This window comes from Chelonoidis abingdonii, chromosome 8, assembly GCF_003597395.2.
Source record: "Chelonoidis abingdonii isolate Lonesome George chromosome 8, CheloAbing_2.0, whole genome shotgun sequence".
Taxonomy (NCBI): domain Eukaryota; kingdom Metazoa; phylum Chordata; order Testudines; family Testudinidae; genus Chelonoidis; species Chelonoidis abingdonii.
Window position 1 is genome coordinate 1,523,782 of NC_133776.1, and position 27,987 is coordinate 1,551,768.

A 27,987-nucleotide genomic window follows, 5' to 3' on the forward strand; every position below is an offset into this window, starting at 1 on the left:
TTTGTATTTCTATGACTGGAAGCTTTTTTAGCAATGTAGACACCTAGAATGCATGTCCAAAGTAGTCCAACTGGATTTTTAAAATTCAAATATTTTTATTAGGAGAAATCATTTTAGCATCACAGTGTTCTAAGAGTCCTGTCTTGTGCAGCCATGTCAGTGAATTGTGCCAGAGCATAGTCTGAAGACAAATGGGGACTCTCTAGCTGTACAGTACACTAGGTATCAATACATTTTTCTGAATAACTTGTTTATTGAGATCTGCTTCCATTGGAACTGTGACAGCTAATATTGTAGAGGTTACTTACTTGGTTCAAACAAATGTGGGAGGACATTGACACAGTTATTCAGCTGACTAGAAGTGATATTTATTTAAAAAAAGATAATTTAGAAATAATTTGTAATCTTTATTTCTTGTATTATTATCTAAGAACCTGATCCTGCAAAGAGCTCCCTGCAGATGGACTCCTTCACCCATTTGGATCCCAGTTGACTTTGGTGGTTGTCTATGTTGGAACATGGGCTGCCTGCACAGTTCTCCAAGAGGGATCAAGGCCTAAGCAAATAATAATACGTATTCCATTACAAGTGGGGGTGGAAGCACTCCCAGTTAATGCTTCCTGATGGTTCTCTCCGCTCTGTTTTCAGTCATTTGTAACTTTGCCAAACTTTAACCATTTGGGTTGATATTTCAGCTAAAATGGTTCAGTCATTTCTGAGAATGAAGTTAGGGAAAAACGTTGTTTTGTCCATACTAAAAAATTCCAGTGACCTTCTTTGAGAAGCTCTTGCACCCTTATGCTTTGAAGCAGTGACTTGATTTTTGGCTGAGAGGTAGCCTTTGTGGCAGGGATATATATGCCTTTTGCCTTCTGCCTGAAAATCTACCCAAGTTTGGCCAAGTGATAAGTCTTTGAAACATCGCAGTTCACACATGCTCAATTTTGACTTGCTAGTGCATGGGTCGGCAACCTTTCAGAAGTGCTGTGCAGAGTCTTCATTTATTCACTCTAAGGTTTCGCTTGCCAGTAATGCATTTTAACGTTTTTAGACGGTCTCGTTCTCTAAGTCTATAATATATAACTAAACTATTGTTATATGTAAAGTAAATAAGGCTTTTAAAATGTTTAAGAAGTTTTATTTAAAATTAAATTAAAATGTGGAGCCCCTCGGAGCAGTGGCCAGGACCTAGGCAGTGTGAGTGCCACTGAAAATCAGCTCACGTGCCGCCTTTGACACATATGCCATAGATTGTTTACCCTTGAGCTAGTGCTTTGCAGCTACGTTCTCTGAAGATTATGTATTCGTTGGACATGCGCCAGCCTGGGGCTGACTTTCACTGCAATTGCAGCTCTGGCTGGGGCTGGGCACAAGACCTGAGAGCAGGGTGCCTCTCGCCTGTTACTCATGCCCCCTGCCCCTGGCAGTGTGGAGGAAAAAGCTGCCTCATTCAAATGCGGAAGGGACAAGAAGTGGAAAGCAGTGGGGTAGGAAGTGATTGTGCGGGAGGGGGGGCAGTGCATTGCCAAGGCAAGGAGATTGGGACTGAGAGGTGGAGGGAAAGACTGGGAGCAAGAGAAGGAAGCGGTTGGATGAGAACTGGGAACTCAGATGGGGTGAGGAAAGGAGTTGGAGGGGTGGGATACAGATCTTACAAGAGTCTGAATGCTGGAAAGGAGAGAACTGGGACTGGCTGTGCAGAGAGACTGAAAAAGGAGCCTGGGGTGAGGGATGCTGATGTTGGACAAAGGTCCTGGGAAGGGAGATGGGGAGCCAGATGGGGCTGAGGAATGTGGTCAGTAGTAATTGGAGGTTGGGGTGGAGAGAGATCAGATGAAGTGCAGGAGAGGAGAAACTGGGACTGGCTGGCCAAGCAGACTGGAAACAAGGAGCCAGAGGGGTTGAGAGGGAGTGGGCATGGGTGGTCAAAGAGGCTGGGACTAGGATGAGAAGTCTGAGATGATGGGTGAGAGAAGGACAGGGGCAGATTGGAGGGGATGGGGCAGAAAGGGTCACGCTTTGGAGGAAATGGGCAGAAGAGTCTGTGCCTTCTAGAGCACACTCCCCTCCAGAGCCTGACATGAGAACGCAAGATGCCTGAGTGTACTCATTTCTCTGCTGTTAGCAAATAGCTGTGAGACCCACTGGCAAAGTGCCCATGCCCCTCCAGAGCTGACTCACGTAGAGTATGACATAAGAACAGCCGTACTGGGTCAGACCAAAGGTCCATCTAGCCCAGTATCCTGTCATCCGACAGTGGCCAATGCCAGGTGCCCCAGAGGGAATGAACAGAACAGGGAATCATCAAGTGATCCATCCCCTGTCGCCCATTCCCAGCTTCTAGCAAACAGAGGCTAGGCACAAAATCCTTGTCCATCCTGGCTAATAGCCATTGATGGACCTATCCTCCATTAATTTATCTAGTTCTTTTTTGAACCTTGTTATAGTCTTGGCCTTCACAACATCCTTTGGCAAGGAGTTCCATTGGTTGACTGCGTTGTTTGTTTTAAACCTGCTGCCTATTAGTTTCATTTTGGTGACCCCTAGTTCTTGTTATGAGAAACATGCCAGCAGATCTTGGGTGTAAAAAGGTTGGAGAGCACTGCTCTACAGTTTCTTCCGCACTATCCTTTGTCTTAGAATCATAGGACTGGAAGGGACCTCAAGAAGTCATCTAGTCCCATCCCTTGCATTCGGAAGACTAAGTATTATGTAGACCATACCTGACAGGTGCATCGAAAACCCAGAAATAATCCTACTTCTCAATAAACGATTTCTCAATTCTTGATGTCTGATGTGTACCCTGCAAGAAACCGTCCATCTGGTATGGCTAGGATGAAAGTCCATTGGGTAGTTAATATTTAATTGTAAAAGCGAGTACCTTTCTAGTGAGACAGAAACATCAATGTGGGCACGTAATAAATCCGCATAACTGTGTGACCACACTACTCTTACCCTTGTCACCCTCCACTTTCCGCTTGTCTTTTGTTTGTTACTCACTTCTTGTCTTCTTTTGAGTTTGGAAATGGGTTGTCTGGGCAGGGGCTGTCTTTCTGTACATTTGTTCAGCACCTAGTGCTGCTCCTGAGTGGGGCCCTTGGGTGCTGTCACAATTACCCCCCCCCCCCAAAAAAAAATTAATAAGAATTTCTAATTCTTGTGTTCTGTTTGGTACTGCTCTCCAGCTGTGCATCTCCACCTCCATAAGAATCTAAAAATACCGTTCATACTAAGGCTATATAATGGTGTGTATGTTTACTGAGGTACTTTAGTCTTGATGTTGGAATAGAATAATAAATAAATAAAAAATGCAGTTAGGGGAGGGAGGCAGGTGGCAGCGTTGAGTCCTTGCTCCTCTGCCGCCGTCCCTCCTGCTCAGGGCAATCAGCTGGCTTGCGGCGTTTGGGAGGCAGGGGGAGACTGTGTGCCGAGTCCTTGCTCCTCCCCTGCTTCTACCTCCAAAGCGCTGCAAGCCAGATGATTGCCCTGGGCAGGAGGCAGGGGGAGGGGGGGAAGGTGCTGATCCGCAGGGTCTGACGGCGGTGGGCAGGAGGTGCATGGAGGGAGGGCATAGGGAGGCTTCTAGCTGTGGAGAAAGCAGACACTCAAACAAGTAAGAGTGAAGCATTGCACAACTTTAAATGAGTATGTTCCCTAATTGATCAGCAGCGAAACAACGTTAAGCAGGATGACTTTTAGTGAGGAGTTACTGTATATTGAACAGCAAAATACTTCAGCATCTACTATTCTGTTAAGAGTTAGATGAAAGCAGGTTGTGTCAGTGCATTTCATGCACATGTATGTTGTGAATGTAGTTATGCCAGTGACACATCAAAAGTTAATGCATGTGCACAGTAGTCAAAATACTGCTTCAACAATTTTTTTTCAATACTTCTCTTGCTAGAGGTCTTCCGGTATCTGAAGTTGAGGACTTCCTTATCTCAGTAAAGATGGAAAAGGAAGAAAAGAAGATTGTCAGTACAGGCGAGGAGGATGAGATGGTAATCAGTTTTATGGTCTTGTTTCACAAATTGAAGAAAATGTTGCTTTTCTGTTTGGGGCATATTGCTTAAGGCACAGTCCTCATGAGTCCCTTCTGGAATCGTAGAGGATGAGCCTTGGGATACAAATTTCCATTTATTCAAACTCCTAAAAAGAGGATGAAGAACCAAGCAGATCTGTACAGCCAAAAATCTAACCGGTCCCATTGCATGTGTTACCTCTCAATACCCTTTGAAAGGAAAATTGCAGTGAAGTGTTTCATAAAAACAAATCATGGCTCTGATCTCGTGTGGTCTGGAGTGTGGCTAGAGCTGTGGGCCTGGCTGTCCTCTGTGCACACACTTGGCACACTCACCCAGATGCAGTTCCTGTCCCATGGGTTTGGGGAAAACGGCACACCATGTGATTAATTTTTAATCAACTTGTACTTGTTATTTTCTAAAGCAGATGCTTTTTCATTGTTTCATATAATTACGGTTATTTCATGCTGATTTACAGCTATCTAGAGCCTTTACACTAGATTTGCTACGTTTTTGTTCCCTGTCTGGGAGGTTACACTATAACTATATACATTTATTGAAGGAATTATATAGCTTAATATTTTCAGGTTGTTATTAATTATACATTTTAGTATGTTAGAAAATGGTGACTGATATGCTATCTTATAGATAATTAACCTTTTGCTCATGATTTGTGTCATGTTGCATTAGGATGGTAACTGAAACTTAAACACCCAAAACAGCGCATAAAATGTATTCTTATTAAACAAAACAAGCCCTCACTAGAATACATGACCTATAGTGCCCTATTTATAAAGCTTGACCTAAAAATTAGATGTTTTACCCCTGATTTCTTTATATAGAAAAGCAGTCTTTAACGCAAAGATTTTGAGAAAGGCTCATGTATTCAGCATTTTTTTTTTTATTGTTTCAAGAGAGTATAATAAGTTTAGGTCTTAACATTTTATATTAAATTCAGATTTCATTTGAACTGATTTATTTAAAAAACTATATAATTTAAATAAAATAAAAAAAAGATTTAAATCAATTTTTTTTCCAAAAAATTACCAGTTTTATCCACTCATGTTTGTTGTCAGATTGTGAGCAGAAAGAAGTATACTAAACTGTTCCCAACTGTTGTTGGGGTGTAGAGCGGGCTTGTATGCCATGTCCCCTTACATCTTCAGAACCATGGACCAGAACCGGGTCCTTAACAACTAAAGGTTAGATTGTAACGCAAGTTTCCCTGCATAACTGCCTCAGGAGTAGTCCAGGGGGGAGTCTTTCTGTATTGCAGTGTTTTTAAATTGGTGTGTATGTAACACTTCTGTGGGTTTTAATGATTCTATGGGTATCAGACTGAACAAAAGCAATTGTCACAATGTAGTAAATAAACTTTTTTAAACCCTCCCCCAGCAAAGAGAAGGAGGAAAAACCTTTAAAATATACACATTTATCTGCCACCATTTGTGACAGGTTACTCCTGAATTTTTCAGCTGAAGCAATTAAGGATATCTTTGTTCATTATTTGTTTCCCTGTTTCTGTACAGGAGATTTATGGTTATAATCGGTGCCACTGGAAGCTAGTTTTAGTTGCTCTAGGCGTGCTTTGTACTGGTGGCTTCCTCCTCCTTCTCCTCTACTGGATGCCTGAGTGGCGTGTGAGAGCAACGTGCAAAAGGACTACACTTAAGGACTGTGAAGTGGTGCTACTGAGAACGACTGTAAGTTTGTAGGCTGAACGTGCTCTAGCTTTGGGAATGCAGTGTTTGAAACAGAACAGTTAGTTACCAGCTCTCAGGCTTGTAACCCTAGTGATATTACTTCCTTTGCATCACAGTTTATAAATAAGTGACTGGGGTAGTTTGCCAGTTGTAAGCAAATTGAAAACATGAAGGAAGCTTTGGGGTAAATTAAATCTTGAGAACTTCAGAAAAAATACTCTATTTGTTATGAAAGTTGTCAAAGGTTGTACTCTGCTTGTAGCTTTGTGTGTGAGAAGAACAGTGAATATCCAAAGGACGTTTGCTGTTGTTAGTAAGGACTTTTGATACTTCAGTATTTTGTGTTTGCCTAGATAAGTAATAGAAGCTAAGCAGCATTCAGTGAAACTTTTAACATCTTCGCTAAGAGGATTTTTCAAAAGGTTTGATAGTCATGCGCTCATTATTCCACATTGTTTGCATTCATAACTCTATTAAATAGTTGAGAAAAAGAAATATCAAGAAATTGATTTCACTATTAAGAAGGGATGATTATAAGGTAGATGTACAGGCAAAATATATGAAAAATATACAGGCAATATCTTGACAGTGTCCTTTTTAGCTAAAGCAATATTATTGTAGAATTTAATTTGTGTATGTAAATTTCTAAAGAATACGATCTCCCTCCAAAGTTTACTCCTCATATCCTACTTAGTTTTCTTTTAGACTTATAGAAGATTTCAGGAACTGATTAGAGCTAGGTTTTGGAAGACCATGAGCTGAGGCTATACATTTCTATACAATAAATCTTATACTTCAGAATAGCTCAGAAACAGGAAAACATGGAGATGAATAGTTAAGGGGTGCAGTCATTTCACTCATGCCATTCCTTTTGTGTTTCCTATCCTTTATACTAGTGACACCCCCCCACTTAGCGTAAACCAGTCCCCTTTGTGCTCTGAAATAATACATTATTGTTGAATATATGGAAGAAATACCATGCCATTTATTTATAAAAACTGAAAGATTCCAAAACTAAGTCTGAGGGTTCACTAGCACACATCAGAGCTTTGAAAGTTTTTTGCTAGTGTTATGTGGAGTGAGAGTGGTAAAATGTTTTTATAAATAAAAGGAAAAACCTTGTCCTGGGGGTAATTTGGTATCAATCCCATGGTGTCTTTCATTTCTGTAAGTGTATGTGGACCTTTCTAATTGGCTTGTTTTCCAGCTGACATTGGTACTTATTACAGACAAGAAAGATGTCCCTAGGTTCACTTTGATGCATCCTTACAAGATATTAAACAGTATTCTGCTATTTTGTTTCTCTAGTAACAATTTTTTTCTTTGTTAGGATGAATTCAGGATATGGTTTTGTGCAAAGATTCGTATTGTGCTTTCTCGGGGAGACAGCCCATTACAGAATCCTCAATCTATTGAAGACAAAGTTTCAAATGGCCATAGTGGTCATTCATGTGAAAGCCCTGCTGAAGAGAATAGAAACAACCCGAACAAATATTCTCCTGTAAGTGGACCTGTGGTATCTGAATCCTTAATCTTCACGGCAGCTATGAAAAGAATATATATTATGCACACACAGTACAATACACGTGACCTGCTTAGACTGCCAAAGAGGCCAGTTGGTTGAGGTAGGGAAATGTGCTCTTATATTTTAAGTCACAAAGTGTAAAGATCTTGTCCGTCAGTATATTGTGGGATTAATGAAATAATAAGACTATTGAAAAGTAAACTGGGAGAGCACACAGGAAACATTTTGTATTTCATTTTTAAAGCAGTGTACCTGATTTAAGTTCAGTTTTGTTATAAATTTTTAACAGTGATACTAAATTAAACAAAAATCAGTGTTGAACGATGCCAGCTTAATACCTAATTGCATGTATTTGCCTTACAGATTCGCTATTTCACACACCACAGTGTGAAGTATTTCTGGAATGATACAGTCCAAAGTTTTGTCATCATAAAGTAAGAATACTTCTTTTTTACCCTTGCCTTGCAGAGCAAGTATGCATATTTTCTTGGTAGCCATAACTGTGTTCCCAAAAAGCTTAAAAAAATGACAGTATTCCAGTACTGTTTTCCAGTTCTGTTTTCTTGTGAATCTTTCTCTGGTTTGAGCCTTTTCCATCTCCTCAATGAACTTCACGATTTTCTTGATTGCTAGGGGAGGGGTCTTGATTAATCCACCGACTAGCACACTACATCTCCAAGAGTATGTCGACACCTGGGGCTGGCCTGTGCCAGATGACTTGGGCTTGCAGGATTGTGCTGTGGGGCTGGTTAATTGCAGTGTAGACATTCCAGCTCTGGTTGCATCTGAACATCTATGCTGCAATTAAACAGTCCTGTGAGCCCAAGTCAGCTGTCACAGGCCAGCGATGAGTTTTTAACTGCAGTGTAGACATATCCTAAGAAGGTTTGGTTTGTTGTTGGTGAACGGATGTAGCCTACCGACGTGTTGTGTGCCCCACTATATGTATGTTCCTTCTTCCTGGCCCATATTGAGCCATCTGCCCTGAGGCACAGCTGGAATTGGTGAAAATTCTGCATGTGAAATGTGAGTAAGCTTAGGTCCTCTGTCTGGATCACATGTCTAGGTGGTCAAAACTCTCTCAACCACTGTTTGGAATGACTTCCACTTCCTGGGATCACAGCGTTGTGATCTGTCACTTCTGAGACTTTTTATTTACATCTTATTTTGAGCAGAATCTGGTTGTAAGCACCTTAGCCATAACTCTGTTTTGGTGCCTTACGGAACTGCTAAGAGTAATTTTCTCTTTACTTTGAACTAAGTTAGGAGAATATTTTATAACTTTTGATTCCTGGATGGTGTGCTCTTGAGTGAGTCCACTCTGATTTACTTCTACATATCCCCTGTGCTCTACGTCACTTGTGACTGTTTTGTAGTGATCTTCAGTCTAAATTAGAGATGTTGGGAGGGTCAGAAGGATCTTCACTTATTTCCCAAAGGCAGGCAAGCCTGGGGATGCAAGCTGTTTCAGAGGCCAAGCGTTAAGAGACATTTCTCTTTTTTTGCAACCATTCAATAGAGAGCTCACAGTGGGGGAATACTCACCTCTTATATTGCTGTTCAGTCAGGTCCAAGCAGAGGGAGGGAGAGAGGGATTACGCCCCAGTGGCCAGTTATCCAGCTCTCTATGAATGTACCCATTCCACATTAATCCTGCTTCGGAGCTGGAACTCTCTCGCTAATAATAGAATGAGGTATGAAATTGGTCTGAAAATCGTTGACCTAACAGTGCTTCCAGATTGAGTTACAGCCCAAGCTGCTTTTCCCGAGTGTTATTAGCTCCACTGCCTCCCTCATTCAATAGCAGTGCATGGGACATCGGGGTTGAGAAAGAAAGTTACAGTGCCCTGCAGATAAGCTTTTCCTTTTATGCTGAAAGGTAAAACGAACACACGGTCCCATTTTTCCACTTTCCAACAGGAGCTTCCTACAGTGGGAGATTCAGACAGCTCAGAGGCTTAACCGCTGTCTTAACCAAACTTGAGCAGTCTTAACCACTGGCTCACCACACTGAGCAGCCATCTAAACAAACAGCTCCTGAGGCTAAAACAAGTCTAGGACACAGTTCGTGTTTGGCCAAAAAAAAAAAAGGGGTGGGGGTGGGGGAAGGGAGGCAAGCAAAAATAACGAAAACCCCAGTATTAAGGAACTTTGATACATCAGTGAAAGCCTATCAGTCATGTTGCCCCACAAACATTTCTTGCTTTCTAAAGAAATCTGTAAAAAGTAGTATGAAAAGTTAGTAAAACCACTACATCAGAGTACAAGTGGTGATAAAACTGTAAGGAAACTTACTGTCTTTTTTGGGGACGAAAATATATATCTTGGCTAGTTTCAATTGAATGCAAAGATCTTGTAACTGGAAGTCTGTATTCAATCCCAAAACTTACCTTAATTAGAGCAGTGCCTACAGGTAACATTGCCCAGCACTTTGCATGATAGGACCCTATTTTCAGTTGCTTGTAGTTTGCCAGACTTAAACAGTTTAGGCTGGATTTTCCATGAGAGGTGTCTGCCTCAGGTGTGGATGGTGGGTTTTTGTTTTGTTTGTTTGTTTTTCCTTTCAGCTAAAATGGTTCATCTGTTTCAGACAATGAGGTTAGGGGAAAGTATGTCTTTTCCCCTCTGTTAAAAATCCCCACAAACAAAACTGCCAGTTGTTTGATTGAGGGTATGTCTACACTATGGGATTATTCTGATTTTACATATACTGGTTTTGTAAAACAGATTGTATAAAGTCGAATGCATGCGGCCACACTAAGGACATTAATTCGGCGGTGTGCGTCCATGGTCCGAGGCTAGCGTCGATTTCCGGAGCGTTGCACTGTGGGTAGCTATTCTGCTAGCTATCCCAGTAGTTTCCGCAGTCTCCCCCACCCATTGGAATCTGGGTTGAGATCCCAATGCAATGATGGTGCAAAAACGTGTCACAGGTTTCTGGGTAAATGTCGTCACTCATTCCTCCTCCGTGAAAGCAACGGCAGACAATCATTTCACGCCCTTTTTCCCTGGATTGCCCTGGCAGACGCCACTAGCACGGCACCATGGAGCCCATTTTACCTTTTGTCACTGTCACCGTATGTGTACTGGATGCCGCGACTGCAGGCGGTACTGCAGTGCTATGCAGCAGCACTTCATTTGCCATTGCAGGTAGCAGAGATGGTTACCAGTCGTTCTGTACCGTCTGCTGTGCCATTGTAAATTGGCAATGAGATGACGTTATCAGTCTTTCTGTACCATCTGCTGCTGTCTGGGTGCTCCTGGCTGCGCCTTAGCTGAGGTTGGCCGGGGGCGCAAAGACAAAAATGGGAATGACTCCCCGAGTCAATCCTCCTTTATGTTTCTAAAAAATAGAGTCAGTCCTGCAGAATATGGGGCAAGTGTACTAGAGAACCCGTGTATCAGAGAACCGAGAGCACACCGCTCCGTTCAGATCCCGCACAGAAATGATGAGCTGCATGCCATTCACGGGGTGCCCCTGCCAACAACCCACCCGTTGATTCCCTTCTCCCTCACTTTCTGGGCTACCGTGGCAGTGTGCCCATTTGTGTGTGATGAAGTAATAAAGAATGCAGGAATAAGAAACACTGAGTTTTAGTGAGGTAAAACGAGGGGGGAGGCAACCTCAGCTGCTATGACAGTCCAGGCAGAACATTAAACGGTGCGGGGGAGAGGAGCCCAGCATGCTGTTGCTATGATAGTCCAGGCAGTACAGAATCTTTTCTTCAGACATGAAGTGGGTAGGGGGACTGATGGAACTCAGCCCCCAGTTGCTATGATGAGGACGCGTTACCAACTGTCGTGTCCATCATCTACCGAATGACCGCTGAGTTTCTGTTTCTACCAGGTGCCCCGGCCGACCTCACCTGGGCCCAGCCAGCGAGCACTCACGCGGCTGCCTGATGATGGATGGACTAGCAGTCATATGTACCGTCTGCCACCAGGAGGGGGGGAGGGGAGAAGGATAGCTGCTATTCATTGCCGCACACAATGCCGCATCTACCAGCAGCATGCGTAGTTGACATAGCGTGACATATAAAAAGTCAAGAAACGACTTTTTTCCTTTTTCTTTCATGGGGGGTGTTGTGTGGGTAAATTGACGAGATATACCCTGAAACACCCTGGACAATGTGTTTGACCCTACAGTGCATTGGGAGCCTCAGCCAAGAAGCAGAATTGACTTTTTCGAGAGGGGGAACTGCGGGGACTGTGGAATAAGCTGGAGTCCTCAGTACCCCCTCCCTCCATTGAGCGTTCCCATTTGATTCTTTGGGCTTTCCGTACGGCTGTTCACACGGCACTGTGCCTGTTGCTCTGTCATATTCAATATGCCTGAGATTATTCAAAGCTTTCTTTTATCGTTCTCTGTAACGAGCTGCTGATTAGAAACACCGCTTCTCGCTTCCATACGCAATTCAGAATTCAGTATCTCCTGTACGGTCCATGCTGGAGCTCTTTTTGGATTTGGGACTGCATCGCCACCCGTGCTGATCAGAGCTCCACGCTGGGCAAACAGGAAATGAAATTCAAAAGTTCACAGGGCTTTTCCTATTTACCTGGCCAGTGCATCCGAGTTCAGATTGCTGTCCAGAGCAGTCACAATGGCGCACTGTGGGATACCGCCCGGAGGCCATTACCATCCATTTGCGGCCACACTAACCCTAATCCGATATGGTAATACCGATTTCAGCGCTGCTCCTCTTGTCGGGGAGGAGTACAGAAACGGGTTTAAAGAGCCCTTTATATCGATATAAAGGGCCTCGTTGTGTGGACGAGTACAGCGTTAAATCGGTTTAACGCTGCTAAAATCAGTTTAAACGCGTAGTGTAGACCAGGCCTAAGTAGCTTTATCCCTTCCATGCTTTGGAGCAGACGTATGAAATTGGCAGAGGGGGCTGTCTGTGTATCATGGATGTCTTTTGTTGTTTCTGTGAAAAAGCCTCTGAAAAATCTGTGTGCATGTGTTTAGAAGAAGTTTGTTAGCGCTTGACTGCTAAATTCTCTGAAGATTCCATGTGCACTGAACATTCATCATCCCTTCACAGCTCCTGCCTGCTGAACTGGACTGTGCATATGCCATTCCTGCAGAGTAAATTAGGGTGCTTCATCCCCGGACTTCAGGAGCTGAGCAAGGTTTCCTGTGCAGTTGCTCATTTCATCTACCAGTAGCACTAGGCACAGAAACTCTGTACATGAGACTTTCTCTCCTGTGCTCTGGGAGTGAAGCAGGGTTGTGTAGCGAATGAGGTTGTTGTCAGTGTAGGACCCCTGTCTCATTTGTTGCACAAGTTGGAAAGTGCATAGTGAATGTGGCAGGGAACTGCAGGAAGAGAAAAGTTTGCATTGTTGTTGAGGCCTCCCTTGGAGAATTTAATTCTATCATGGCCTCTGCCACAGAGTTCCTGTGTGATTCTGGGCAAGTCACAGAATTTCTCCAGTGGCCAGCATGTGTTCCTCATTTTCCTTGTACCCAACTTAACACGCCTGGGGTCAGATTTGCGGAAGAGCTAAGCGTTCACAACTATAAATGAGGTGCACGGGAGCTCTACTGTCAAACATATAAAGTGCTATAAAATGCTAACTATTCTAAAAAATCATTGTCCAAAATTAATGGACACTTTTGACAATTTTGGCCTTAATCTCTGTGTCCAGTTCCTCGTTTTGTACATGAGGAAACTGAATACCACCTCACCTCACAGGAATGTTGTGAAGATACGTTAATTAATCTTTGTAAAGAGGTAAACTGATACTATGAACACTATAGAAAACCCATGAGGAAACTAATAATTCTGTATTTAGGGTAGTGTTTGGATGATGTGCAGTAAATACATGGGGCCACACACTGAATGATGAAGATAAAAAGAAATATTGAATCCATCCTGTGCACTGAATGAGGCAGAGGTCCTGTGGGAAAATTGGTATGTCATATAATTTAAAAATGTATCATAATGCATATGCACAATGGGGTTGAATTAAGGTTGTATGGGGGGCTGGGAGGGGGTAGAAAGAAACAATGAGACAATGGCAGTGGTTTCATTGTACCAGTGGTCTAACTGTTGTCAATTTTTGTAGGCCTCTTGGAAAAGAATTTAAAAAAGGGATTTGAATAGTAATTTATAGGTCAAAGCTAATCTCTATGATATTCATTTTATTAAATACAAATTAAATAAATTCTTGCCTGTTTTTTTTGTGGAAGTGTCCAATGCTAGTTACACAGGTGTTTAAAAAAAAACATAAATTAAAAAATAAGTGATGTAAAACCAAAGGGCAGACTTGACTTAACCAAGAGATGAATTCAGTGGTCTTCTGCTCAGTCTTTAATTTACCTAATTGATACTTGCAATAGCTAGGCAAAAATAAGTGGAATGACATTCATAACTGACTGCTTTTTAATATTGTTCTTGTATAATGCAACTTAAACTTCTAATACAAGTGTCTGGTCTTTACAGTTCCTAAACATCTTCATGGGATATTTTAAAAAAGAATATTAGCTAAGAAGCTTGATTCTGAGAACCTTGTTTAATTTCTACAATTATTTTAGGGGACTGGATGAGTCTACTTCCTGCTCTTCAATTCATAATGAACATAGTAAAGGTTTGACTAAGGAAGTGCATGATGACAGGTAATACAATATTCAGACTAAAATATGAATCTAAGAGATGTCAGAAAGGTACATGGTTATTAGATAGCTGGGTTTATGGTATATTTCTCATAAATGAATAAAATTCATTATGATCAGTGTTTGTGGTTGGAAGTTAAACTTCCCTTCAAAAGAACACTTAACATGTATAGCCTTGAATTGAGGAATCTCATGAAATTTGAATGGTCTCCTTTGTGATTGATTACATAGGCATTGAATATAGATAGAAGTGTTTTTTTCCTAGTCTCTTAAACTGGGTTCATATCAGATCATTTTTTCAGCAATAGCATTACCATTAACAGTGGAATCGGCAGTGCCTATTGTCTTTGAAAAATAAAGGCTTTAATTGCTTAATTCCTGGCAGGAAATTCTTGTGATGCTTAATAATCTTTTCAAATCCACAAATTGTCAAAAGATTCAGAAATCAATTGCGTATACAATAAAGTGGGTAAGAGATATGACAGGGCTCTTATGAGCTGGCGAGGTGAAAGTGATAAAGTTGGGAGGAAACTGGGTTTGGTGAACACAATGGAGCAAAATGTATACATCTAGGAACAAAGAATATAGGCTGTGCTAACAGAATGGGGGACTCTATCCTGGGAAGCAGTGACTCTGAAAAAGATTTGAGGACTGTGGTGCTGTCTCAGGGCCCTTTAAATCAGCCCCTTTTCCTGGACTTTTAACCCTTGTCAAGGTGTGGGACACTCCAGCACTGCCCAGAGGGGGAACCCGGGGCCACCCACTCCTCAGGATCCCAACCCAGGGACCAACACAGCAGCCACTTACTGCTTCCTTTACTTAATTGCTGCTACATTCCTTAGGCCTCATCCCACCTGACCTCTTTACTTCTGTCTGGTACCTTACGGCTAGAGTTCTCAGATCCTCTCACTCCCAGGTTTAGCAAATGCAGCCCATCAAGCTCCTTTGACTGCAGAGGAACCCCCTTCTGGTCTCAGCCAGGGACTGACCTGCTCAGTCCTGCAGGTCCTTTTATCTGAGCCTGCTGGGCTCTGTTTGGCTGCTTCCACAAGGCCCATCTAGGTGGGCCTGGAAGACCCATCTTGACTGCTCCTTCCTGGGGTAGAGTGTGGTGGGACTTTGGGTCCTCCAGCAGGGGGCCTCAAAGGGCCTGGTACACCCCATCTCACTTATCTTATGGTAATTAATAAAGAGGAATTTTGTTTCAACTTCTGACTTTTAAGTGTATTTTATAAGATAGGTAGGGTGTTTGCCCATTTCCAGTCCTCTGGAATGTCACCTGTCCTCCATGAGTTCTTGATGATGATAGCTAGTGGTTCTGAGATTGCTTCAGCTAGTTCCTTAAAGTGTATGAGGATTAATTTTGTCAGGCCCTGCCAACTTGAATATATATAACTTATCTAAATATTCTTTAATCTGTTCTTTCCCTGTTCTGGCTTGTGTTCCTTCCCCCTTGTAGTTAATTTTAATTGGGTTAAGCATCTGGTCACAATGAACCTTTTTAGCAAAGACCTGAAGCAAAAATAGCCATTAAACTCTAAGCAGACTTCTTGGTGTCATATTAGCTTGCTTTCCCCATTAAATAGTGGACCTGTGCTTTACTTTGTCTTTCTCTTACTTATAAGAATATAAGAATGGCCATGCTGGGTCAGGGCAATGGTCAGTCTAGCCCAGTATCCCGTTTTCCCACAGTGGGTGGTGCCATATGCTTTAGAGGGAGGGAGGAGAACCGAATGTTTTGAGTGATTACTGCCCTGTTGTCCGGTCCTAACTTTTAGCAGTTGGAGGTGTAGGGACACCCAGCGCATGGGATTGGATTCCTGACCATGTTGGCTAATAGCCACTGATGGACCTATTCTCCATGAACTTAACATTCTTTTTTGAACCCAGTTATACCTTTGGTTTTCAGAACATCCCCTGGCAATGAATTCCGTGTTGTGTAAAGAAGTACTTCCTTTTGCTGGTTTTAAGCCTGCTGCCTGCAAATTTCATTGGGTGACCCCTGGTTGATGTGTTATGTGAAGGAGTAAATAAAACTTCCTTATTTACTTTCTCCATACCAGTCATGATTTTATAGACCTCTATCATATCTCCCATCAGTTGCCTCTTTTCCAAGCTTGAATGGTCCCAATCTTTTTAATCGCTCCTCATATAGAAGCTGTTCCATACCCCTCAGCATTTTTGTTACTTTTTCTGTACTTTTTAGCATTCGAATATTCTTTTTGGAGACAGGGTGACCAGAACTACAGGCAATGTTCACAGTATGGGTGTACCTAGATTTATGTAGTGGCATTATGATATTTTCTGTCTTATCTATCCCTTTCCTAATGGTTCCTAACATTCTGGTAGCTTTTTTTTGACTCTGAGGCACATTGAGCAGATGTTTTCAAAGAACTACTCACAGTGACTCCAAGATCTCTTTCTTGAGTGGTAACAGCTAGTTTAGAGCCCATCATTTTATATGTATAGTTGGGCTTATGATTTCCAATGTGCATTTCTGTGCATTTATTAACATTGAATTTCATCTGCCATTTTGTTGCCCAGGAACCGAGATCTCTTTGTAACTTTGCAGCATGCTTTGGACCTAACTATCTTGAGTAAACTCTTCTTTTGTAAATTCCTAATGTATTTATAGAACCTCTTCTTATTGCCTCTATTGACCCTTGCTGGGGTAACTCATTTTGTGCCTTAGCCTTTCTGATTTTCTTCCTGAGGGTTTACACTATTCTTTTGTACTCATCCATAGAAATTTGTCCATGTTTTCACTTTTTGTGAGATTCCTTTTGATTTTCATTCATTAAAGAGCTCCTCATGGAGCCATATTGGACTCTTACTGTTCTTCCTATCTTTCCTTCACATTTGAGTTAGTTAGCTGTTGTGCCTTTAATATTGTTTCTTTGAGAAATGCCAGCTCTTCTGACCTCCTTTTTCCCTTAGATTTTCTTCCTATGGGACCTTACCTACCAATTCTGTGAGTTTGTCAATGTTGATTGTGTTTTTTTTTTAAAGTCTACTCTCTCTCCTTCCTTTCCTTAGGATCATAACAAAATTATCGTTTCATGATCACTGTCAGCCAAATTCCCTTCCATCTTCAGATTCGCATCCAATTCCTCCCTGTTGGTCAGCATCAAGTCTAAAATGGTTGTCCCCCTGACCACTTCCTCCATCATCTGAAAGAAGTCCCAAGCACCTTCCAAGAACTTCCTGGACATGTGTTTTGCCATATTATTTTTACTATCCAGATATCTATTGGAAAAGTTCCATTATTACCAGGTCTTGTGTTTTGAATATTTCTGTTGTTTGTTCTAGAAATGCCTTATCCACCTCCTCCTTCTGATTTCATGGTCTGTAGTAGGTCCCTATCATGATGTCACCCCTGTTTTTTTCCCCCTTTTATCTTCACCCGGAGACTTTCAATTAGGCTGCCTCTCAATTCTTTCTGGACCTCAGAACAAGTTTATATATTCCTGCTGTATAATGCAACACCTCCTCTCTTTTGTCCTTGCCTGTCCTTCCTGAACAAGCAATATTCCAGTCACGAGAGTTATCTCACCAAGCCTTTGAGATGCCACTTAAGTCACAATTTAGCTTGTGTACTGAGACTTCCAGTTCTTCATGTTTATTTTCCATATTCCTTGCATTTGTGTATAGACTTCTAAGATGGTGAGCAGTTCCTGCAGAGATTTCCCTCTTGTTACTCCTATGACCCTGCTGTAAATTTCCATTTCTCCTTCTTCTCCCCTGCTTCCAGCCCTCTTCAGGGTCACCTATTTTAATACCTACCTATGGGCTTTTGTCAGCTGGCCCCTCTGCAACTAGTTTAAAGTCCTCTTCATGAGATTGACTAGTTGATGTCCCAAAAGTCTCTTCCATTTCTTTGTCAGGTGGACAAAAGCAGTCCTCCTTCATGGAAAAGCATACCATGGTCGAGGAAAACAAAGCCCTCCTGTCAAAGTAATCTGTATAGCTGTGCATTCGTCTCCAGGATGTGTCTGTCCGTGCCTGGCAGGGTGGACGAGAACACCATCTGAGCTCCCGACTCTTTCACCCTCATTCTCAGATCCTGTAGTTATTCTTAATCTGCTCAGGCTCATCTCTTGTTTATGTGGTTTTGTCAGTGATATCAGACTTACATGTAGTTTGCTATCCACTGTTGTCTCTAAATCTTTCTCTTCTTCTTCGAGTGCTTGCTCATATCCATTCCAATTAGGTGTGTGCGCGCCGCGTGCACGCTCGTTGGAAGATTTTTACCCTAGCAACACCCGGCCGGTCGGCTGGGTGCCCCCTGGCATGGCGCCGCTATGGCACCGAATATATACCCCTGCCGACCCGTCTGCTCCTCAGTTCCTTCTTACCGCCCGTGTCAGTCGTTGGAACAGTGGAGCGCGGCTTAGCCCTTCTCCACTTACCTAGCTCTTCACCCGTTCTTGTACTTTCTGTGTATATAGTTTTATAGTTGTAATTACTTTTGTTAACATACTTAGTGTATATAGTTTAGAGGGTTGGGGATTAGCCCTTCCCCTCTCCGCGGGCCCGGGCCCATGCCGGGCTCACCGGGCTTCAAGCAGTGCTTGGCCTGCCGTCGGCCGATGCCAACAGGAGACCCCAATGACCGCTGCCTAAAGTGTCTGGGGGAATCTCATTTGACTGATAAGTGCCGCATTTGTAAATCAGTCAAACCGTGGACAAAAAAAGGAGTGAGACTCTCGTTTAAAACAGCTCCTAATGGAAGCGGCCCTCGCTCCTCCAACCTCGGCACCGAGTGCCGCGCAGCCCGCGCCGGGGAGGAGTACTTCATCGGCACCGGAGAACGCCGGCACTGTCAGAACACCCCGGCACCAGCAGTCTCCGGCACAGAAGGCAGCCCGGCACCGCTCCCTCTCCCCACGGGCCAAGCAGGCTAAAGCTCCTGCGGCTACATCTCTTCCACCGCAGTCTGAGCACCAACCACAGCCGAGTCGCCCAGCACCAACACCTGCCGCGGCACCGGCGGCATCGGCATCGTTGATTCCGGCCACGCAAGAGCCGTTGAGTCCAGTGTGCGACAGCTCCCCGGCACGTGCTTTGGTTGAGCTTCTCGTTCCCACTACGCCAGAGACCTTCTCGATGGTGAGAGAACTTATTGCTCTGACGGAGCCCACCCTGCCTCAACCCCCGGCACCGTCGGTGCGGGTTCTTACGTCAGTGGGAAAGCCTGCTTTGGTCAGGCCGCCCTCCACCGAAGCTGCCGGCAGGCACCATTCAAGATCGAGATCCCGGCACCGTTCCCGTTCTTATCAACGGTCCAGATCCAGGCGCCGCTTGCAGTCCCGGTACCGATCCCCTTCACGGTACCGGTCGTACTCGCGGCACCGTTCCAGGTCTCGATCTCCGGACAGATACTCCGCACGGTGGTCCAGCTCCCGGCACCGCTCCCGCCGCAGTCGCTCTTACCACCGACCTTCTCGATCCCGGTCGACCTCCCGGCACCGTGCTGGTCGCAGGTCCCGGTCTCCCTCTCGGCACCGGAACGACTCCCGGTACCGTTCTCCGGTGAGCCACACTGTCTGGTACCTGGCTCACCGGGGTCCCCCTCATGGACTCTCGGCTCCACCATGGCCATCACGACACCCATCGGGGTCTTCCCACAATGACAACGCTGTCTACGGGGATTTGGACCCACGAGACGCGTCCTCCCTCAGGCCCAGGGCACGGAACAAGCTCCGCCGTGGTCATTCTGGATGCCCTGGGCATACCACCAGGCCCAGGACGAACCCACAGTTACATCTCGGTTTTCCCCCTCAGACCATCGGGCACTGGAGGCCACTATTAGTCGTCCTCCTCCGGCAGATACGGTCGTTTCGACTTTGACACAGGACCTTCAGGTCCTCCCGGACTCCGATGCTCTCCTGGAACAGGAGCCCCAGCACAAGTTACTCGTACCGGGCCTGTCATCGTTGTCCTCGCCAGATGAGGCTGTAGCCGGTACAACAGCATCGGGCCCGCCCCCGATCGACCTCCAAGCCCACCAGGATTTTCTCCGGCGAGTTGCGTTAAATATCAATCTGCCGGTAGAGGAGGTTCCGGAGGTGGAGGACCCGGTCGTAGACACATTATCCGCAGATGCCCCGACTTGCGTGGCTCTGCCATTTATTCGATCCATCCAAGCCAAAGCAGACACTATTTGGCAGTCTCCAGCATCTATCCCTCCTACGGCCAGAGGCGTGGAAAGAAAATATATGGTACCCTCTAAGGGTATGAATATCTCTATACCCACCCTCCTCCGTGCTCTCTGTCGTGCAATCTGTAAATGAGAGAGAGCGTCATGGCCAACAAGCCCCTGCCCAAAATCGCGGGAGGCTAGACGGATGGATCTGCTGGGGCGTAAGGTCTACTCCGCCGGGGGCCTTCAACTGCGGGTTGCTAACCAGCAGGCCCTCCTCAGCAGGTACAATTATAATACCTGGCAGTCGATGGGTAAGTTCACTGAACTGATCCCACAGGACTCCCGGCCAGAATTTCACAGCCTCCTGGAGGAAGGGAAGAAAGTAGCTCGGACTTCCCTACAGGCCTTTCTTGACGCTGCTGACTCGGCGGCTAGAACCGTAGCGTCCGGGATTATGATGCGGAGAATTTCGTGGTTGCAGGTCTCGGGTCTACCCCCTGAGCTGCAACATACTATTCAGGACCTTCCGTTCGAGGGCCAGGGCCTTTTCTCAGAGAAAACGGACCCTAGACTCCAGAGTCTAAAAGACAATCGTATTATCATGCGTTCCCTTGGGATGCATACCCCGCAGACCCAACGCAGGTCCTTCCGGGCCCAACCACAGCGCCCTTACCCCCGCCCCCGACCTCGACAAGACTTTAGTAGGAGGCAGGGTCGCGGGAACCGCAGACGGCAGTCGGGCTCTCAAGAAGGCCAAAATAATGGTCCCGCCAAACCATCAGCGGGACCAAAGCAAAACTTTTGAAGGTGCGACCAGAGCAGAGCACCAGTCTTTTCCGGAATCCTCTCCAGTTTTCCAATCGTCTTTCCTCCTTCCTCCTGCGTGGGCCAATTAACATCAGACCGTTGGGTCCTCCGCACGGTGGAGTTTGGATACCACCTCCAGTTTATTTTCGCCCCCTCCCTCCCACCCCCCCTCCTCCCGTCCCTCTTCAGGGACCCCTCTCACGAGCAACTCCTCTCGCAGGAGATCCGCACGCTCTCGAAATCGGAGCTATAGAGGAGGTGCCGGAGGAGTTCAGGGGCAAGGGGTTTTACTCCGATACTTCTTAATCCCCAAGGCAAAAGGAGGTCTCTGACCCATCCTGGACCTCCGCGGTCTCAACGTCTTCCTAAAGAAATTGAAGTTCCGCATGGTGTCCTGGGGACCATCATCCCATCCCTGGATCCGGGAGACTGGTACGCTGCTCTCGACATGAAGGATGCATACTTTCATATCTCCATTTATCCCTCCGCACAGACGGTACCTGCGGTTTATGGTACATCATCGACACTACCAATTTACGGTCCTCCCGTTCGGCCTCTCCACTGCCCCACGCGTCTTCACGAAGTGTATGGCTGTGGTGGCCGCCTCCCTCCGTCGTCGGCGCATCTGCGTTTTCCCCTACCTAGACGACTGGCTCATCCGCAGGACCTCCGAGGCTCAGGTCTCCAGACATGTTGCCATCGTCATGGACCTATTCGAGCGATTGGGCCTCATGGTCAATATAGGCAAGTCCACTCTAGTGCCCACTCAAAGAATCGAATTCATTGGAGCCGTTCTAGACTCCACGCTCGCAACAGCCTACCTCCCGCTATCCCGGTTTCGGTCAATAGTCGCCGCCATAGAAAGCCTTCAGTCCTTCCCGACGACCTCGCCCGTGCCTGCCTCAGCCTCCTCGCCATATGGCTGCGTGCACTTTCGTGACCAAGCACGCCAAACTTCGCCTTCGTCCCCTTCAAGTCTGGCTGGCCTCCATTTTACCGCCCACACAGGGATGCCATAGACATGGTCGTCACGGTTCCTCAGAGTGTCTTAGGCTCCCTCAGCTGGTGGCTGACACACCTTCCCTGGTGTGCGGAGGCATGCCGTTCCACCCGAGACAACCGTCTGTATCCCTAACAACAGACGCGTCGTCTCTTGGCTGGGGAGCTCACATAGGCATTGTCGCACGCAAGGCCTTTGGTCTGTCCAGGAGCTGACGTTGCACATAAACATTCGGGAGTTACGAGCGTCCGCCTTGCCTGCCAGGCCTTCCTTCCTCATCATCTGCAGGACCGTTGCATTCTAGTGCTCATGGACAACACCACCGCGATGCACTACATAAACAAGCAGGGAGGGACTCGTTCTCTCCCCCTCTGTCAGGAGGCGATCCAACTGTGGGAATTTTGTATAGCCCACTCTATAGACCTAGTGGCATCCTTCCTTCCGGAGTCCAGAACACTCTAGCAGACCAGCTCAGCAGGTCATTTCTCGGCCACGAGTGGTCACTTCGCCCGGACGTAGTTCATTCGATCTTCCAGACGTGGGGCTTTCCCCGCATAGACCTCTTCGCCTCCCGCAGCAACCGGAAGTGTCAGAGGTTCTGCTCCTTCCAGGGCCTCGCCCCGGCTCGATATCCGACGCCTTCCTAATGTCTTGGTCGAACCACCTGCTTTACGCCTTCCCACCCTTTCCGTTGGTGCACAAGGTTCTCGTGAAACTTCGCAGGGACAGGCTCGTCTGATTCTGATCGCCCCGCGTGGCCCAGGCAACACTGGTACACCACGTTGCTAGACCACTCGATAGCCAACCCGATCACCCTGCCCTCTATCAGGACCTGATAACGCAGGACCACGGCAGGCTTCTCCACCCAGACCTGCAATCCCTCCATCTTACGGCATGGCTCCTGCTTGGTTAACTCAAGCAGAGTTGCGCTGCTCTACCCCGGTGCAGGAGGTACTCCTGGGCAGCAGAAACCCTCCACTCGAGCTACATACTTGGCCAAGTGGAAACGGTTCTCTTGCTGGTGTCAGGGCGGAATGCAGCACCTACCGGGGTTCCCATCCCCGCGATACTAGATTACCTCTTGCATCTCAAGCAGCAGGGCCTCGCGTTATCATCTTTGCGAGTACACCTAGCGGCTATCTCTACCTTCCACCCCGGAGAAGGCGCTTACTCCGTTTTCTCCACCCTATGGTCTCGAGGTTCCTCAAGGGGTTGGAACGCCTTTTTCCCTGGTGCGACGCCCCGCCCCTGCCTGGGACCTCAATTTGTTTTGGCAAGACTTACAGCCCCCCGTTCGAGCCCTTGGCGACCTGCTCCCTCCTATATTATCGTGGAAAACGGCGTTCCTTGTAGCCATTACATCGGCTAGGAGAGTCTCGGAGCTTCGGGCTCTAATGGTGGACCCGCCTTACACGATATTCCACAAGGACAAGGTGCAGCTACGCCCGCATCCTGCGTTCCTCCCCAAGGTGGTTTCGTCTTTTCACCTTAACCAGGACATATTCCTTCCGGTCTTCTTCCCCAAGCCCCACGCATCACGTAGGGACCAACAGTTGCACTCGCTGGACGTCCGTAGGGCGCTAGCCTTCTATATTGACCGCACGAGGTCCTTCCGTAAAACGCCCCCAACTCTTTGTTGCGGTGGCGGACCGGATGAAAGGACAACCCGTCTCTTCCCAGAGGATTTCGTCCTGGGTGACGGCATGCATCCGGGCTTGCTATGACCTTGCTCACGCCTCTCCGGGCCACGTTACTGCACATTCGACTAGAGCCCAGGCCTCGTCGGCCGCCTTCCTAGCTCGAGTGCCTATCCAGGAGATATGTCGAGTGGCTACATGGTCTTCGGTACACACGTTTACTTCTCATTATGCCCTGGTACAACAATCCAGAGATGATGCAGCCTTTGGCTTGGCAGTCTTGCACTCTGCAGTTTCTCACTCCGACCCACCGCCTAGGTAAGGCTTGGGATTCACCTAATTGGAATGGATATGAGCAAGCACTCGAAGAAGAAAAAGACGGTTACTCACCGTTGTAACTGTTGTTCTTCGAGATGTGTTGCTCATATCCATTCCACACCCGCCCTCCTTCCCCACTGTCGGAGTAGCCGGCAAGAAGGAACTGAGGAGCAGACGGGTAGGCAGGGGTATATATTCGGTGCCATAGCAGCGCCACGCCAGGGGGCGCCCAGCCAACCCGGCGGGTGTTGCTAGGGTAAAAATCTTCCGACGAGCGTGCACATGGCGCGCACACACCTAATTGGAATGGATATGAGCAACACATCTCGAAGAACAACAGTTACAACGGTGAGTAACCGTCTTTTACTATTTCCAGATAACTGTTCTTTGGGTTTGTATGTGTGTTTCTTCTCAACAGTTCTATGTTTCATGTAACATCACATATCATTATATGTAGATCACTATCTTTATCTCTTCAGGTCACTTTGTGTTTAGGTTTTTTTCCTGTTGTATGCTTGGTACCTCTCAGATTTTTTTGGCATCACCAGAAAATTTGATTGTGCTTCAGTGTATACCTAGATAATAAATACCTTAACGTTCAAGGCCTGCAGTGTCTCATCCAGACATAATTTTTTTTCTACTGACTGCTAATACATTTGTCTATTATTCATCTTCGCCTAGCATTTAAAAGGCTATACTGACTGTGTGAAATACCACCTAACACTCTCAAATGAATGGGAAGATAAAGTGCTTTAAAATAATTAAGGTTAAAATAGCAGTAGTGTGGTATAAATTATCTGCAACCAGAGAGCAACTAACTTTTTGGCTCTCACTTCATACAGAAAAGTATTCTATGGAGTAAATGAAATTGCTGTGAAAGTGCCTTCCATTTTGAAGCTTCTGATTAAGGAGGTAAGAACTTTTTATTAAAAAAAGTACTATATAGAATTAATAAATATTTGGAGTGGCAATGAATGTGTGTGAGGTTTCAAATGAGGATTATTTTGTATAAAGTAAATTTTAACCCTTTTCTTCACTAGTGAGATTGACCTTGTCATAAACATACAGCTAAGGGTGGCATAAATCCTTCCTTTACCTGTAAGGGGTTTAGAAGCTCAAATAACCTGGTTGGCACCTGACCAAAAGGACCAAGAAGGACATAAGAGGCTTTCAAATCTGGGGGGAGGGAGGTTTTGTTTGTGCTCTCTTTGTTTTGTTCCCTCTCTGGATGAGAGAGGGACCAGGCAGGAAAAAACATCTCCTAAAACCCTAACTAAAATGAGACTCTAAGATTACAAAAATTGTAAGTAAAGGCAAGAAAATGCATTAGTTTTTTCGTTTTAGCTTGTGAATTTCCCTATGCTAAGAGGGAGTTTTATTTTGGTTTTTTGTAACCTTGAAGCTAAGCCTAGAGGGAAATCCTCCTGTGTTTTTAAATCTTTTTATTTGCCCTGTACAATTACTTTCTGTCCTGATTTTGCAGGTGTGATTCTTTTACTTTTTTTTTTTTTTTTAAATAAAATTCTTCTTTTAAGAACCTGATTGATTTTCTGTGTCCCAAAAACCCAGGGGTTTGATCTGTGCTCACATAGTACCAACTGGTGAGGATATTATTCTTAAGCCTCCCCAGGGAGGGGGGTGAAGGGGCTTGGGGGGGAATATTTTGGGGAAACAGGGACTCAAAGTGGCCCTTTTTCCCGAATCTTTGTCTAAATCACTTGGTGGTGGCAGCTATACTGTCCAAGGACAAGGAAAGGATTTGTGCCTTGGGAAAGTTTTAACCTAAGCTGGTAGAAATAAGCTTGGGGGTTTTTCATGCAGGTTCCCACATCTGTACCCCAGAGTTCAGAGTGGGGCGGGAACCCTGACAGACCTTAATATTTCTTAAATCTCCTGATCAGGGGGAGTCAACAGCTGCAGGTTTTGTGGGTCCCAGAAACCAGTTCTGAGTCTAAATAACAAGAGCATTACAGATCATGTCAGAGCTCTGTGGAGAGAGTTAAACAGCAAAAACCCATGCTGCATCTGGTTCTTGCCAGGTCTCTGCTCATGAGCACTAAATATACTCGTCCCAAACTGTAAACATGTTAAAGACTCGATAAGAGTATTCACCAGATAAATAAGTCTAAATTCCATGTTTATCTTGTTCCATTTTCTTTGTATCTTCTCTTGGAGGTACAAACAAATGTCTAGCGTTTTTCTTTTTTATGGATAACATGGTTTTTAAAGTCATTGAGCTAGCAGTTACTCCTGAAGTTTGGGCTCCTTAGGAAAATAAACTTGCCAGACCTCCAGCTGTGCAGTTGTCTGGATACCAATTCCCTTGTTAGTCAAGTTAAAATTGTCTTTTTTTTTTTTTGAGGATGCTGTTAAGTGTTCAGTGTTATTGGAAGCAGAGATAGCAAAAGTTGGAGAAAATGTTTTGGCTGACTTTTGCTGTCACTTGCACATGCTACTCCCATTGACTTTGGAATTTGGCCCTTTTTAAGGAAGTCACTCTGATTTTATAATTTACTCTGGCACATGAAGTGAGATGTTTGTGAAAAACAGGATGCACATAGGCAAAACTTTGAAAACGTTTTGTAAGACAGAAGGAACCGAAAAGCCTAAGTTTCTCCCACTGAGAATAAGTTGAATTTATTTCAGACTAATATAGGAGAAGGGTTACATTTGATGTAACCTTAGTGTGTTTTTTCTCTTTTTTTCTCTCAGGTTCTAAATCCATTTTACATTTTCCAACTGTTCAGCGTGATATTGTGGGTCACTGATGAATATTACTACTATGCATCAGCGATTGTGATTATGTCTGTGATATCCGTTGTTAGCTCACTGTACACCATTAGAAAGGTAAGTTCAAATTAACATAGCTGTCATCACTAATACGATTTTCACTAGAGTACGCATTTCAAAATCATTCCCTGAAAACCCCTTTAAAGTTTAACTTCATTGTGTGTGTAATTTTGACTCAATAAAACAACAAAACAAACCCTTTTTTCCCCCAGAAAGGGAGATAAGACCAATTAGCTGTGTTTAAAGTGTATAAGAATCCTTTACCTAAAGTCCTTTATGTGCTCCTTTCTATGGAAATACTGTTTACATCTCCAAAAATTTACCTAATTTTTGTGGATTAGTGAGGGTAAGAGAATGGTCCATGTTATGAAAGTTGGTGCAGTCAGATCTAGAGTTCCTGGGTCATTGGATTTGGTTTCTCAGTTTGACCCCCATAAACAATACACAGAGGTCACACTGAAAAACATGTGGCCTTGGGGTTGGGTCGTTATGGATGTTTATCTCCTGTTGGCCAAAGGGAGGAATGACACTACGACTCCTAGTTCAGTCTCACAGTTCATTATAACACGTACAAAAGATTGTTTGTTGATACTGGTTGCTCCACCTTGTATGGACGAGAGAATGAAGAGGGTTTAGCCTCAGCACTGTTCCACAGTGAACTGCAAATCTGCTGATCCACTTTCAGTGCCGAGATGGAGGTTGCAGTTTACTGAAGTTGAGATTAATGAGATTATAATATAGTTTGTGGGACTCTGAATTCAGAGTCAGGAAGTCTTGACTGAAGACAGAGCTACCATGGAATCATTTAAAAACAATGTTCAATAGTTGAGGTCAGAGAAGACTTTGGGTTTTTTTTAAAACAGCAGCATTTAAAGTTCATAATCAAACTCTGCATTTTTAAAATGTATATAAATTAGCGAGCATGATGTTTGCATTAGTATTAGAGCAGAGAGAATAATTCATTTTTCAGTTTGGGAGATGAACCAAAAAATATGATGATAAAATCAGTTTGGGTTAAGCTAAAATTGACATTTTTAGATTTTTCACTGAAACAGCCCCCCCCCCCCCCAAATAATTTTGATTTTTACTCCTCAGGACCTGAAGCTGCTTGGTTAAGAGCTATGAAACTGACAATGTCAGTTTCACTCAGCAGCGCGGGGCTCCAACAGCCTGCAGCTCTGGAGCAGCCCTGCAGCTCTGGAGCAGTCTTGCCATTCCCGGCCAGGGACACCAGGACTCCAGGCGGATGGCTACACTGCAGTAAAACACCTCCAGCTGACCCGGGCTCATGGGGCTCAGGCTGCAGTACTGTAAAACTGCAGTGTAGATGTTCGGGCTCTGTAGATGTTCTGGTCCTGTGAGCACAAGTCAGCTTATGTGGGCCAGCCATGGTGTTTTATTTCAGTGTAGCATTACCCCTG

The 27,987-nt window shown here is 45.0% G+C and overlaps 1 protein-coding gene across 2 annotated transcripts in view; it reads left to right on the forward strand.

Moving 5' to 3' along the window:
* Positions 1 to 3,908: 3,908 nt before the first annotated feature.
* ATP13A3 (ATPase 13A3) overlaps positions 3,909 to 27,987 on the forward strand; it is an 81,966-nt gene continuing 57,887 nt past the window's right edge. For both annotated transcript variants that reach the window (XM_032778134.2, XM_075069042.1), the window contains exons 1-7: positions 3,909 to 4,001; positions 5,552 to 5,725; positions 7,056 to 7,226; positions 7,614 to 7,684; positions 13,792 to 13,872; positions 24,619 to 24,688; positions 26,489 to 26,623. In XM_032778134.2, the coding sequence (XP_032634025.1) occupies positions 3,951 to 4,001; positions 5,552 to 5,725; positions 7,056 to 7,226; positions 7,614 to 7,684; positions 13,792 to 13,872; positions 24,619 to 24,688; positions 26,489 to 26,623 (753 nt within the window). In that variant the 5' untranslated portion in view covers positions 3,909 to 3,950. The remainder of the gene's footprint in view (positions 4,002 to 5,551; positions 5,726 to 7,055; positions 7,227 to 7,613; positions 7,685 to 13,791; positions 13,873 to 24,618; positions 24,689 to 26,488; positions 26,624 to 27,987) is intronic.